Source organism: Cebidichthys violaceus, unplaced genomic scaffold (assembly GCF_023349555.1).
Source record: "Cebidichthys violaceus isolate CVI_PGR_0920_01 unplaced genomic scaffold, fCebVio1.0.p SCAF_5, whole genome shotgun sequence".
Classification (NCBI taxonomy): Eukaryota; Metazoa; Chordata; class Actinopteri; order Perciformes; family Stichaeidae; genus Cebidichthys; species Cebidichthys violaceus.
The window spans coordinates 7,513,034-7,528,779 of NW_027176705.1; the positions used below are offsets into that span (position 1 = coordinate 7,513,034).

The 15,746-nt window shown below is 40.0% G+C and overlaps 1 protein-coding gene across 1 annotated transcript in view; it reads left to right on the forward strand.

The window, feature by feature from the left end:
- Window positions 1-2,392: 2,392 nt before the first annotated feature.
- The window catches only part of kiaa1549lb (KIAA1549-like b), a 58,021-nt gene continuing 44,667 nt past the window's right edge, over window positions 2,393-15,746 (forward strand). The window contains exon 1 of the mRNA XM_068730757.1: window positions 2,393-2,820. Within this exon, the coding sequence (XP_068586858.1) occupies window positions 2,601-2,820 (220 nt within the window). The 5' untranslated portion in view covers window positions 2,393-2,600. The remainder of the gene's footprint in view (window positions 2,821-15,746) is intronic.

Genomic DNA, 15,746 nt, shown 5'->3' on the forward strand with positions numbered 1-15,746 from the left:
ACTACATCTGCCTAGAAGCTGTCTGCTCAGAGCAGCTTTTCCATCATGCAAGTTAAGGCAGAGTGGGAGTAACCAGAGCAAAGTTGACAACACTGGCCTTTTAAAAATCAGACGAGCCGTGCTTTATATCCAGTCTTGTCTGGATGTTTTTTTTTCTGTGTTCTGGGTGGAAAATTGCTCTGTCAAGGAGATTATTGTGGTTTGTCTGCATGGTTGGTCATGAGTTCAATACTCCACATGTAAACACTTGCATTGATATGGTTGTATGTATTTTGACAGCTTTTTGCTCACCTGTACGCTTTACTGATCATACTCGAGTATCATTTTTGGGAAAGAAAGCTCATGACAACAAGGCATGAACTTGGCAGATTAGTGCTTGAAATAGTTCCCCAATAATAAGCATGTGAAATGTAATCTGTGTTTTGATTCCTCCAAAGGTATTCACCAGCAATGCGCCTGCATAAACTCTCCCATACTTGTTAGGAAAAGAATGGATGCAAGAGGAGAGAAATCTTAAAACTTGTTTTAATTTTCCACACAATTGACACCTTGGATTTATGGATAAGTTCTTTTTTTTTTTTGAGGATTCATGTAACATTTAAAAGATAAAAGTTGTTTGTAAAATTACTACAATTAAAGTTATGACTTTGATATCAGAAAGCAAATCCTCTGCTGCAGTATTATCCTTTAGAGATGTTAATTCAGGGTCTGTATTAGTCTAAATGTACTACTGTGTTACTCTATGATTTGATTTGATGAGGTTTGATTTACTTAAGCTCTTATTTTTCTGGTAATCTATCAATTTGAGAGTTAATTCACACTGCAAGTTATGGAATCATCTGTTTTAGATTGCTCATCAAATAGAAATCTGAACTGTTACCGTTTCAATACCTGTATACTTTTGTGGCTTTGTTTTTTTGTTTTTGTTTCATTTTGCGTTTTTATTTTGTGCTACACTAGTTTGCCATGTAGCAATTGCACTGTGCAATATTTACAGTATGAGGACTGGGAAAACTAACTCTATGGATGTGATGTCTCTTTACAGTTTGCGATAGTGTTTCCTCTCTAGTTCTCAGTGATTTAGGTGTGACCAAGCCTTCTCTACTTTGTCACATTAAGCGGGTTTTCCAGGTGACTCTTTTGGTGAGTGTCAAAATAAGACTCTATGGTGTATTATTGTTGAGATTCACTTTGAATTAAAAAAAATCTATCGATGCAGCTCTTTTTGACTTGGTCTGTTCTTTCCCCCATAATCTTATTAATTTAGGTGCTTTTCTTGTATTGAACACATCAAACTAATCTAACTAATCACATTCTCAAACGATGCTGGTTAATAAGTGGTTTAGTAGCATGAGAGGGTCTGCAACTGATGCTTTTGTTTTTATTATTCTGTCAAACATTTTTGGGTTTATTGATACAATTGAAATGATACAGATGGCAGCTATGAATGATAAACAATGAAAAGCAGCAAACCTCACGTTTTAGAAATGGGAACCAGAGAATATTTTGTATTTTTTTTTGTTTAATTCAGTATTTTAAAGATTAATTGATCAACAAAATTGTTGCGGATTAATTTTCTGCCAATCGAGTAATTAATTAATTTACTGAGCATTTCTGCTTCACAGAAAAATAAATGGAAATTTGAACATTTGAATTCCACAGTTTCATTTTAACTGTGCAAACCACATCTGCTGATAAAGATGTTTTGAATAAATCTAAAGCTCCAGAACCGATGCTTAGTGCTTAATTGACAAGTTCTTAAATGCGTAAGATGGATGATCTATAGCCTACACCAAAAGTCAAGATTGTTCACAAAAGACGTTGTTTATGGTGAATTCTTGTCAAATGGGGTTTGTCTTGTTTTCTACATCACCTGCAAGTTCCAGTAGCCCACACTAATGCACTGTTTCTGGGGCAGTGCTGACATCTGGTGGCGGTAAGGAGGAGGTCTCCTAAAATAGTCTCTACAATCAATAGCAGTTCTACTACAGTCACATATTCAGGTGGCAGTGAAGGACACATCGTAGGCCTTAGTGGAGGTAAATAAAACTGTAATGAATACAGGGCCAAGGCCTAATCCACCTGCATGCGTGAGCAATACAAATACATGTATCCTGCTCCACATGGAGTTGTGCTCGCATCCACTTTCTCCCCACGATTAACAGCAGAGAGGCTAATTCGCTCCGTTTGACCGGGGGGGGGGGGGGGGGTTGACTGTAAATCAAAGACCCAGCACAGTTTCCATAGCCTTAAATCTGCGGCTACACATCCCCCGAGCAAAACCCCAAATGTCTGTCATCCATCTTCAGCAGGTCTGTTCGAGGCGGTTTACCGCCAGCAGCTAAATGTCAAACCTTTGGCAAAGTGTGCGCGCCTCCCTGCGCCACTCGGTGATGATGGGTGGACCGAGCGGAGCGGAGCAGAGCGATAGGGCGGATTTCTAAATTTCCCTTCAACGCCGCTCCCCCCCACCCCGCCTCCTCCAGCCCTGGACACCACGACGAGACCGCGGGAACCGCTGTGTGTTTCCCCCGTTCACGCACGAGGATTGATCCAATGTATTATTTACGACCGAAACTTCAGCAACTTATCCACTGGATATGGCTCCCGGTTTGAAGGGTGGGCGGGCAGGTCACCCCGTAGTGGCCGGAGCCGGACGAGCGGACCCCGGCGGGCGCTCGGCGCGGAGGACGGATGCCGGAGGAGAAGTGAGGTGTTCGAGGACCAGGCGGCGAGCCGGAGCAGCGGGGATGCTCGCGAACTGTCTGCTGTCCGCGGGGATGCTTTCACTTCTTGTCCGGTGCGCTGTGTCCGCAGAGGGTAAGCACACCGCCGAGGTGTCTGCTGCAACAAAACACATGCTGATGGTGTTGCATTAGCCTCTGTCACAAACTACGTTGCGAGTGAGTTGGGAACATATATCGGGTGGAAAAAAATGGGTCTTTTGTTTCAAACAGACAGCGTTTTGTAATCCGCACATTTCATGCTGCTGGGTGCAGGATTCACGTACAGGCTTTATTGATGGCTCAATAGGCTGCTTCATCTTAGGGAGAGAGAAAAGAAAACGTGGTCCATGCATCTTTAAGCTCTTTGTATACGCTGTGACATGCAGAGAGAAGGCTGCTATTGCATTGGAATTTGCGCAGTCGGGGAGAATGTCCCAACGGCTGTTATTCAGGATCCATCCCCCTTACTGACCGCACTGATAATCTATGGTGTGAGAGATGGTGTTGATGCTGGACGGGGCACGGTTTTGCTTGTATGTGATGTAACTCTGTTACCCACTAATCTTTCCAGCTGAGCCTGACGCTAGTCAACTCTTTTGTCTCTCTGATCACATTGCACTGCACATACCTTGCACCTCTGCTTCTCCTCCGCAGCTGGACTCATGATGAGCTGTCTCGACCCTCAACTTTGTCTCTCATCTAAACTTCACTTACCATTTGTTCTGCAATGGGCATTTTTTTTTTTTATTTTGGTTGCATTTCTATGAGAGAGGTTACTAAACGTTGTTATTCTGTGTAATACGCTTAGGGGAGTTTTATTCAGAGACTGTAATGCAGTCACAGGACAGTCAGTGTTTCAGAGCATCTGGGTCAGCACTAATGACACACACACTGGAGCCCACTGGAGGTCCGTGTGTCTCTGGCGGTGTAAGAGGCAGCTGGGGTAAGATTGGCCGACATAGCTGCCCTTCAACCATGAACGCTCGGAGAGAAGGCTTGACTGCAAAAGACAATTAGTCTCTGCCTGTGCACTGCTGTGGCCTTTTTTTTCTCCCTCATGTGACTATTTACACCACCTCAGCGTGAATGGCTTTAAAACCACATAGCACTGGAAACACGGAAGTGCTCAGTGTTAAGTGTGTGTATCTAACAGTATGCCCCATCACCTCCCTCCAGTCTGCAAACTGTGATGTAGTGGCTGGAGTCTCACCTCTGCTGATGCACTGCTACAGTAGCAGCGTCTCCTCCTCCCACCTCCCCCTTCTCACAGTCAGCACATCCATTCTTAAACACATGAGCCCAGCAGCAACGGCAGGGCAGCACCTGTGCTATACATTACATATTTGGTGAGAGAGGCATAGGAGTACTTTTAGTATTCACCCAGGACTCAGACAAGACACAATGACCTGTGCACCTATGTTGTCTTTTGTGTAGGTATACCGAGAGTGAGATTCTGTGGCCTTTTCAACTGGTTGTCTGAATGTTTACATTAGTCTGTATGCTGTCTTTCAGTGGTGATACTGGTTTAAAATGGCGTATGTACTATATATAGTTCAGCAATGATTTTAATGTAATTTCTAATCTTTGGCTTATGCCAAATCTCCTCCTTCCATGGTTCCTTATGGATCTTTAATGGGATACATTATTCATTGAATTATGTATGCACCCATTCCGATGCACTGGATCGGTGTTGCCGCAGATACTGACCTTATTAAGTGGGTAAAGTATTGATTATGATGTGACTGATGCACATTAAAGTCTGTTTCTCTGTTGACGCTTATGTGTTTCCTCCACCAGGTACATCCATTCAGTGACGGTGGGCCACTGATTCAGTTTTTAGGGTCACGTTTACCTAAAAATATTCAAATTAGTCTTTTGCAGTGAGTTATACATATTTCAAATTTGGGGAAAAAAGAGAGTAGGAGTATTGGATTGATACTTCGGAATAACAATAAATATAATGATGACCAGAAGGCCTTCTTCTAGTATTGACCATACATCAAAATATGCCTTTGGGTGGGGAAAATCACATTTCAGTGCTGTCCAGTTCATGTCCATCATGTTGGACTTTACAGTGGCTTCAGGCTTAACAAAATGACCACAATAGACAATAAATCAGAAATGATGAATAATACATTACAAAGTTGAAGTTTACACTGCTTCTCCATGTCTCTTCACAACGTTATTAAAATACAGTCAGGGATTGACTTTTAATTTCATGTTTGCTGCTCCTGAACTAAATACTAGTACCGGCTTCAAAACATCCAGTATCATTCGGGCTATACTGGTCTCTGTGTGTGTGTGTGTGTGTGTGTGTGTGTGTGTGTGTGTGTGTGTGTGTGTGTGTGTGTGTGTGTGTGGGTGTGTGTGTGTGTGTGTGTGTGGGTGTGTGGGTGGGTGGGTGGGTGGGTGGGTGTGTGGGTGTGGGTGGTTTTAGTGAATGAAAAACACCCTCAGTCACTGTGAACTGGTAATATCCTGACTCACAGCTTCCTCTCCTTAATGTGTGAAGCCCGTACAACATGTGGTTACTATGGGAACGCCAATTTTTGTCCAACAATAACCATTTCCCGCTCTTAAACCCTTCATCGGCCGGTAGAGTCCGGGGCATTGCAGGGTGAGTGTCTTGAGTAATGTGGCTGCAAAGATGAGGCTTTTTTCATGCAGTTAGATTGATCTTTAATTAATGCACTTGCAGGACTTCTTGTCTTGTTTACGGCTTTCTTACTAACGGAGCTGATTAAATTATGCTCAGCAGCAGCATGAGGACACGCCAGACGAGCGACCCAAACAAAGGCACCTTTGGTCCTTCCACAACCAAACGGCTTTCTTCTGACGTCAGCTCCGTTTACTCCTACTACCACAGCCCGTCCACTGCTTACGAGTGCTGACGGCTCCGTTTCGACAGGAGTTAACGACACAGACCTCTTGCTGTATGAGATGCAATCCCTGAGCTGTTGTCAGTCATCACTTTCTGCTAAGAAATTCATTGAAAAGAGACAACAGTAAGATTCAAAGCCATTTCCTATTTGCAATTCAGTCTGGGGCTTTTAGCCATAAAATAACTGTTAACAATTGAACAAGGAGCTGCACATCACAACATGCTCCGTGGTTTGCCTCTGTTTCTTGTTTGGTGTGGTTCAGTATCTTGCCGTTTTGTCTGTCCCTCTGCCTAGATTAGCCTTTTTTAAAAGGCTGTCACGGTGGTTAATGTTAAAATGACTTCCAGAAATTGGGGTTTAAAAACAACAACAACAACAATGACTCACCATTGGTCTGATGACCTGTCTGCGTGAGCTCTGGGTTTTCAGAAGCAAAATGAGGACACGATTTCCCTGTTTATTTCCCTCGCTTCACCTCAGTGCAGGGATTTAATGGACAGCAGGTAATTATGTTGTGGGTAAAGCACGTCAGGAGGGCTTAAGATGTATGGGCATGCGTGTGGTGTGTGTGTGACACAGACAAGATAGATGATGTCTCCTCAGGTGAAGCTTCAAATGAGTCTTTCATTTGACTTGCATTCAGGTGTGATGCAAACATTTGTCTTTGTAAACAAACAGATTGAGATATCAAATTGAAAAGTACATATACAAATGAGAATTGTTTATATTCCACTCACTGACAGCCATCTGCTTTCTTTTGTATGTAAGGCCATGTGAGTTCTGTTCAACATTATATTATAGTGTCATATATATATATATATATATATATATATGTGTGTGTTTGTATTGGCAGAGGAAAAGAACATTCATTGTTATCCATCTCAACTATAATTTTCTCACAGGGCTCTTTTCTTTCTGTTCCTGTCAGGTCTTGAAGAAGTCAAAAGGTTTGCAGTCTTTTCTCCTTCACTGCTGTAAACAAAGCAGGAAGCACTAATAAAACACATCGATGTAATGAAATGACAGCACTGAACTATACAAGGGATAATGCTAGGCAGATGGTCCAAGATACTAATTAGAAGCCTGTTTGGCAATCAGGGAATATTGTGTGCGTGCGTGCGTGTGTGTGTGTGTGTGTGTGTGTGTGTGTGTGTGTGTGTGTGTTTCTCTCTGTACCTTTGCGCCTCTCTATTTCTTTCGTCTGTCTCTGTCTCTCTGTGTGTGTTTTGGCTGTTTGGTGCAGGTTGACGGTAGACAAAGACTTGGCTCTGCTGCTGCTTGAGAAGGGACAGCAGGCGATTTATGGGGACACACTGTATAATACACCACACTGCTCCTCACAAGGCCACCGTTCATCACGCCACAGCACACAGTGCCACGTCAGAAGATAGCATTGAAGGCCTGGTTCTCTGCGGAATTTAGGAATGTACATTACGAATGACCAAATCGTTTTAGAATGAATAAATAACTTTGCATCTAATGAATCCCTCAAAAAGGCTGACCGAAGTAAGCGATATATAAAGGCAATACTTGAAAGAAATTGTAAGATTGCTATCTGTCTGTTTGAAACTGTAAATCCACTGAAATAAACCTATATCAAAATGCAAACCCGATCACCAACCTTAGAATTAATTGTGAAAAGGAACATAACTACACTGGATGTCACCAGACTTCATGTAGCAGTAAGGATGATAAAGGTGTTATTTGTCTCATCCTTAGGGTCGGGTTATGGTCGAACAGGGATGTGTAGCGCATTTAAAAGTTCTTTAACATTGTATTTAAAGTGTAATTTATAGGACATGGCTTTATAAGCTTTAAGGGCCTTGACTCTGGTGTTTTTTGTCATGTTTGAGCTAGTGTCATTCTCTGTAACTTTGAGTGATTTCATGGGAAAAGTGAAAGATGTGGATGTTAAAAATTTAAGAACATTTTAATGAAAAGTGGAAGAGGTAGGATCATGGCGAGAGAGAGCGATATTCGCCTCTCCACAAACAGTGTTATCAATAACATTTAATGGGGGACTGTCATTGTATGACATTTAGTTTTTGTTTACTATTGTTATAGATGGAAGTGCTAAGTGTAATGTAGCTGTAGGCTTTGCATTTTCACACAGATGCCTCTGTGGACTGTGGCATTTTAGCTAATCCCTTTGAACCGCTGGAGGAGGGAATTTGAGATCACTGACACATACAAACTCATTTATTACTAACTTATTATTTACAACTGAGCCTGCAAAATGTTACATGCTTAGCAGCAATGTGTGCACGCGGGCACTCACACAACACATACAAGCAATAAACATTAGCTACTCTGTATATTTTATTGATTTATTGATTTTGACTGCAATACAATCAATCTGCAACATACTTACAGTTAAGCTGCAGTTATACTTTTTGACCACTAGAGGACAGAAAAACACCACAACAAGCTGATCGCGGTTTCCTGAGAGAGTATCACTTTAATGTAGGGCTATGGCTGACGTGCTAGCAAACAGTTGCCTACTTACAAATGTAACGTTAGCTGACACGAAACAACACAATTTTCACAGTGGAGTCATGTTTCTGTCCTGCTGAGAAACATAACTCAAACATTCACTCTTTTTTTTGCTCTGTTATGGGCTGCACCTACTAAGCGCTAAAGGAAAAGTAGCCTGGTCTGTTGTTGCTAGCTCTTCATCTTTCTTCACTAGCTATCGCTAAACTATGTCTGCCGTTTGGGTCTGAGCAAGTGGTGTAACGTTACAGTACAGGAACATGGTTTTCAGTGGAGACTTTTTTAACACTATTTAAAATGTTAAAATGGAATTTCTGCCATAAAAATCAGTAACGTTAGTTGACGTTTGCCGCTCACCATCGGTCCAGTGTAAAACGATTGCTTGGTCTAAAGCGGTTCAGGAAGTCGCTCTGAATGCAATCGAAACACGAGGAATAATCAAGATTTAGGAAAGTAAAATTTATTTCATGGCCAAAAATGACAAGCCGCTGTTTTACATACATTAGCCTACATTTAACGTTCCCGCGTGTCCTGGAAAACCGTTGACCAATTTTCCAGGTGTAAACTCATGGTGTAAAGTCACGTCACTTGGAAGCAATGATAATGTTAAATTAGTGTGACAGTTGACACACCTGCTAGCTTGTTTTACCTGCAAAGGTTTAAGATTTGTGATTCAATTCTGGCTAGGAGCAATGGTTTCAAATATGTGTTTGGCATTGTTAAGAGAGTTAAGTTAGATAATAATGAATGGGAAGTTGGGCGCTTAAGTGTTGTGTGATAAACTAATAAAAGACAGTGGCAGTTAATTATCCGAGCAAACTGGACTCTAAATCTGAAACATACATTTTGGGATGTAAAGTTCAGTCTAGATTTGTAAGCAGGCAAAATTGTATACCAGTCTCATAACTAAAGCTAAATCATCACTGGAAATTTTCTGCAAAGGTTCTGGAAAATGAGCTCTAGAAAAAAAGTAGGTCCCCTGTTTTGTAGATTACAACCTCTAAAATAATGGTATTTTTAATATTTTCAACCTATAAGAGGTTCTACAGGATATAGTTCCTGGCAAAGGAAATATAATCTTTTCCCTACATTACAGTGTAACATGTGGGTTTACAAGTAAGTTGCGTCTTATTAATGCCTATAACCAGCATTTGTCTCTACACTAAATCTTTGGCTGTAAAACAAAAAAATACCTTTAGCTAAATTAAGCTAAAAGGCTGTTTAGAGTGTCAAAGTTTGTAGGTTTTTCACTGCAGCAACCTCTTTCACATTAACTGTAGTCCTCTGAGTCAATGATAATATAAAAAATACCAATGAATGGTACATTGTTAGTGTGTGACCCCTTTTTTCAGTGTGAGAATTCTCATGACCACAACTATCAGACCATTTTTATATTGTCATGTAAATGTGAGTATGCCCCTCTTTTGTGGGCTCTAATTGGATTGTATAGAAATAGGGACATTGCCGGCAATATTCATTGTCTATCGACCTACAATAGAATTGCACCATGATGATCTGTTGAGTTTCTGTGTAACATGTAAAAAGTTGTTTTCTTCCGATTTAATGCATCTGTTCATTGCACCGACCATCCACTTCATCATTACAGTTTATATGCAATATTACATGCAATTCCCTGCCATAGTTAGACCAAATTATCAATATCGGATGAATGTTCAATATTGTAAAATTTGTTTCAGAAAGTATTCATAACAACCAACAACATCAGTCTTAGACCCAAGTTATTCAGCAGATGAAGTGACCCCATGTAGTGTCCCCCAGCAGCTCCAGGCAGAGAGAGGTAGTGTGTAGTATCTTATGTCTCTGAAACATCAGCGTTCCACCCACAGTCTATAGAGAAGCCTCTGATTTTAAATCCCAGGGACATCACAGATTCAGGGACTCGCTCTGTGATTTCTAGCTTTAGTGAAGCAAGTTTAGAGTGGAGGCAAAGATGACAGCGTCAGTGAAGCATCAAGAGTACTGGGGAGGGCTAAGTTGAACTCGGAGAGCATTAAAGGAAATGATCAACAGTTTTAGAAGCCTATCTTATTAATCAGCAATCGAGCTGTCTTAGGAATTTAAAGATGGTCTACTGTACTGACAGAGGATAGAAGTGGTTTCAGTGCTTATACTTTTATCACATTTGGAGGTAATTTGAATGACTTGCACAAACTAATTTACGGTATGTTGTCAAACTGATATTTTAGTACGGATAATTCCTTGTAATGTGTCATACATTTTCAATCACGCACAGTACTCTGTACTTTTTTTTAAGAGGAAGAGGATAAGTAAGAGGAAAATGTTCATGCAGCTACCCACACACACACACACACACACCACACACACACACACACACACACACACACACACACACACACCACACACCACACCACACACACACACACACACACACACACACACACACACACACACACACACACACAAACACTCATTAATGCACTCACTTTTCTGCACATTTATAAATCTATACCATAAAGCATTTGGTTGATTTCTTCCCTTTAGTGTGCTGAAGTCACCCCTCTTAAAATAAGACTGTCTGTTCCCCACAGGCTAATTCATTACTGGGATAATCCAAGTCTGGAGAGCCAACCCTTTGCTTTCACAAAAACAAGTTCTTTACACATGCTCCTGCTCATAGCCATTTGTAGCAAATGTCTATGAAAGCCTTTGAGTTTGGATACCTTATCTGTCCTCAGAGACTGTCCCCGCAAGTGCAAATTCATGTGCATGTTTGTAGGATTTGTGTCACAACTTGTCACTCTCATCACTTTATAAACTGCTGCAGAGAGGGAGCATAACTTTTGTTGTAATATTAAACATTTTTTAATTATTGCGCTACAATTTGTCTCTTAAAGGATAACTTCTGCATTTCCCAACCTGGACCACATTTTCCCATCTTCTTGTGTCTAAGTGACTTTTGGGGACAACAATTTTTTGAATTGGTCCAGTATTGAGGGAGTACATTGCAGAAGGCAGCCGCTCTCCCTCAATACCATCCAATTTTAAAAATAGTTGTCCCGATTACTCACATAGACACATGGGAAAATAGGGTCCAGGTTGAAAAAAATACCAAAGTTACCCTTTAACATGAAGTGTATTGTGTCAATATATTTGAAGTTGAAATACAGCACAGCACAAGACCTGATATATTGCACATGAGCCCTAGAAATCAATAGTTAAATTACAACAATGAATGTTTCTCATCTAGCAAGCAAACATGCAAACCAAATTAACAATTGTTCTGTACAATATCAATGAAATGCAAGTTAGAGAATGTGTGTGTTTCTGACTCAGTGTCACTATGTGCCATGGGAAGGTCAAGAGCGTGTCTGTAGGATTGGATCACGGCACCTCATGGTTGTATATACATACATCTTATTCATGAATTGATTAATCACCTATGGAGATGTGCCTCTGCTTGACAGTGGTCATCATTCCGAGTCACGGATGGCACCCATTAAGTTGCGTGTGCTAAACATTGTCGTAGCAGGGATATAGGTGCAGAAGTTTAAATTGCAAGGATGACAGAATATCCAATTAAAGAAAAAAATCCGTAGGGACAGAGGACAACGTATGGAGCTTAGGGTGGATACAAACAGGCAGACACTCTTTGGAGTAAGAGGTAGATTCAAACTAATGGAATAAAACTTTGTATCTTCCACTCACTAGTAAAAAATGAAGACGAGTTTTGATATCTAAAACTGTGCATCAAAAATAAAAATAAAAAATCAAGGCACTTTTTCTTGTTTGCTTGTTTTTTTTTATCTTATAAATATTAATCACACAAGACAAAAAATAGATTGAGAGCACAGGGAAAATGTTTTATTCTTTATAGTTATTTCCATTTCCAATGTCAGTTTCCAGAGAAGAAACACTGAAAAATGCATCTTACCTTTTTATGCATATACTTTAATTCATATGACACATCAGAAACATGTCCCCATTTTGATGTGTACTGATCTGTCCTATTTCTCATTCTGAAAGAAGCCTGCTCAAAGGAGGCTTTCTTGCCTTGCTGGGTAAACCGTTCCTGAAAAGATGGCTCCCGTGTGGGCGTCCATCCTCTTAATAGTGTCTTTCTGCTGGCCATTAAACTTGTCTGGAACAAATCTGCAGCCCAACAGTCAGCTATAGTGAGTCGATATTTAATCTAAATCAAAAATCTAGATGAGGTAATCGTATTTAATTTAGAATTTCCTGCCAAAGAAAATCTGAATTTGAAAGCCTTCTCATAGCAGATGGCATTATCTGAACTCGGACTCTTCCAACTGTTTGCGTTATTTGTTTGTTCGCCCACATCTTGACTGGTGTCCAGGAGAATCAGTTAAGTACCTTGAAGTAGACACCTTTTTGTATTCTGAAAAATGTCATCTGCTCTCTTCAATAAGCACTTTCAGTAATAGTCTCTGAGAGCTGCATTTTCGGACAAAAAAAATCATTAAATAATATATTGAATTCATTATAGGTACTTGTGAACTTTGAGACTCACCCCAAGTGTTGACATGGAGTTCTGCTTAACCTCACACAACCTGCGGAGCACAGAGAAGGTGTCTTAGCTATAGGGAAGTTATCTCTTTACCTATTACAAGATTTACCTTTTCCACTTGCAACAAAGGTTTTCAGTCCATATAAATCCTCGTACAAAAAGGGAGGACTCCCTTTTCAACCCCACACTTCAAAGGAAGTGGAGCTTTGACTGTATTTTTGTGGGGAGGCCTCCTTCTGATAAGCACTAGTCTGAATCAAGATATGTACTCCTACCTTTTAAAAGCCTTTTAAAGAGACCATGCAGTCCATTGCAGCTCTTGTGCTTGGTCTGTTTGACCAATTTGACCGGCTGCATAGTACTGTGTCACTTGACGCACGATACATACACAGGATGTGTCATATGGACAGAAGAAGTGCAGCAGTTGGAATATGATTTTTATTTGCTTTACCCACTTAGTCATTATAGCCACATAAATGATGATACATTATAGAAAAATGAATTGTTTGAATATTTAGTAAAAGTACCAGTAGATAACCCTACAATAACATTGCAATATCGATATTGAAGTATTTGGTAAAAAGATATTGTGACCTCGGGTGCTACTTTCTAACAAAACCTCCTCTCGCTTATCTAAATTCTTAATTCTCTTATATAAGCCAGCCTTTGCAAAGTCAGGTTTTATGTTTTTAAATCCTACATATCTGGTAACTTTGAATGTGCCCTCTAAGTACTCTTTGTTTTCTCAACTGTCATAATTAACTTGCTTAATTAGATGTTTGTCTTTTTACTCAGCTGAAAGAGTGTTACATAATTGTAGATTTCCCACGCGACCTGAAAACCTGGAAAACAATTTGTCAAGTTTCCTGTCATGGAAACTGAGAGAAAAAGTCAAATGCCTGAGAATAAATTTCTATCTATCAAAGCTCCCCAGATGGGTAACATAGCCATATAAAAGGGCTAAGTTATGTTCAGGATAATATTAATGCTACAATGATAGTTTATGGACAAGAGCATTATGAATAGGCTGCTATATTTTGGACACCCCCCAAGTCACGACAAATGGTAGCACATGTAGGTTGGATGACACTAGAATTTAAGTGACTGAAACTCTGAATAATGAAAGTTTGATTATCCTTCAAATGCAAATATTAGTCACTGCTGGTTGGTAACTGTGGTAGTTATTATTGTTATGTTATTCCATGATCAATTTGTCATAATTTCTAAGCATGTAAAAGATGACTTCAAAGATAAGTTATAAAAAGATAAGTTGTAAAAAGTAAGCATGAATTACAGTTTTTTTCAATTACTAATATACTTTTTTTGAAACAAGGCTTGTCGCGGCTATGTTGGCTTAGCACTAATGTCATATTTGTAGTAAGTACAAAAAACTGGAATGGCCTTTGAAACTTATCAGGTCGTGTATAGTTACTCACATATTACTGCCCTGCTGTAAATACCTGCAAATGAGCACAGACTCAATAAAAACACGATCGAGGGATCTTCTGTGGAAAACGTCACAGCAGCTGCAGTGTGACACGGCCGTCTGCCTGGTGCTGTTGTGGTGTGCTGAGGATATCGGCGAGGCCTTTGTCTGAGAGCTCATCAATCATGCCGGAGTTGGTGGTGATCTCTGTGTTTGCTTTGACGCTGTCGAGTGTCAAGGTCAGAGGTATGATTGCTGTGATGTGAAGCATGAACAACTGCTCAAAAATCTTTCTGCACACTCTATCTGTACGACTTCTCCAGTCTTGTTCTTTGTCTCCAAATGTATTGTGTAAATTGTTATATGGTGTTTATTTATTGTTCACAAGAGAAGCAGCTGTATTTTTTAAGTTCTGGATATAATTCAGTGACATGTCTTTGGTTATTTACATTATAATACTTCTCTCTGACTCACTGATACAAAAATGAACCAGTGGCCATATTATTGGATAGTGGCTTAGTGTGGACAGAGATGTATAACCTAGGGCTGCACCTTACGATTATTTTCATGATCGGCCAATTATTTTCCAGAATAATTGATTAGTTGTTTGGTCTATAAAATATCATACAACTGTGTGAAGTGCCCATTACTATTTCTGAGTGCCCAAGTAGACTAATAGTTTATTTTGTCAAAGATGTTCAGTTTACAACAGCAGAAGGCAAAGAAAATCAGCAAATCTTCACATTTTATTCTGCCGATTAGCCCTAATATTGGTTTATAGTTATGCTAGCAGTAGCTGTCTAAACAGTGAATAGCATAAAATTGCATTTATTTACTATATGGAGTCCTACATTGACCATTAACATTATTAAAAAACTTATCACATTGCTTAGTTATGATACAGTAAAAAATAATAGTCCTTCTAAAAATGCTTTTCAAAAAGTGTCACCTGTTAGAACACGAGCAACTTAACTTGTGGCCTGCTGCTTGTTGTGACCCAGATTATAGAGCATTGTGATTGTATTACATACATTTTGACATTCTTGTGCTTGAGTCAAGTGTGGATTTCAGAGGGGATCCTGGAAGCTTAACAGGCTTATCCCACCTTGTTATCCCTCATTGTCCCCCTCTCTCTGCCCTGCTCATGCCTCTGCTAACCTCTGCTGCACTGGAGCCAGTATACGGTCAGACTTAGTGCGTCTGCTCAGTATCACATTGGTTTCCATGTTGTTTCCGTGTGGTTGAGCTCCTCACCACTCTGCGCGTACGATCACGTCAGGGTTTCATTTCAATTGTTAGTGCGGCAGATAGGTGGACAAGTGGATGTTTATGTTAATACACTCAAACAGCAATTTGGTCTGACATGGAAGGCATGAATTATGTATCGCTGTGACAGAATCAGAATCACTTTATTCACCAAGTAAATGCAGAGAATTTTTGCCTTGATTGCATTGATGTCAAAAACGAGAGGTGCAAGAAATTAAACATGAATGACCAATAAGTACGATATGTTTGGTTAGTTAGTATCATTACTATAAAGAAATTAAACTATTCGGAGGTTTTTGGCTGCATTTTTAAAGATGTTCTTTAGGATTGGACTGAACAAAACAGGAGGAAAACTATTATGCCTTCAGCACACAGAGCAAAATCTCATGAACTGTTGATGTTATTCATACTGTTTATGTGTTATTACTAGCTCTAACAAAAAAAAA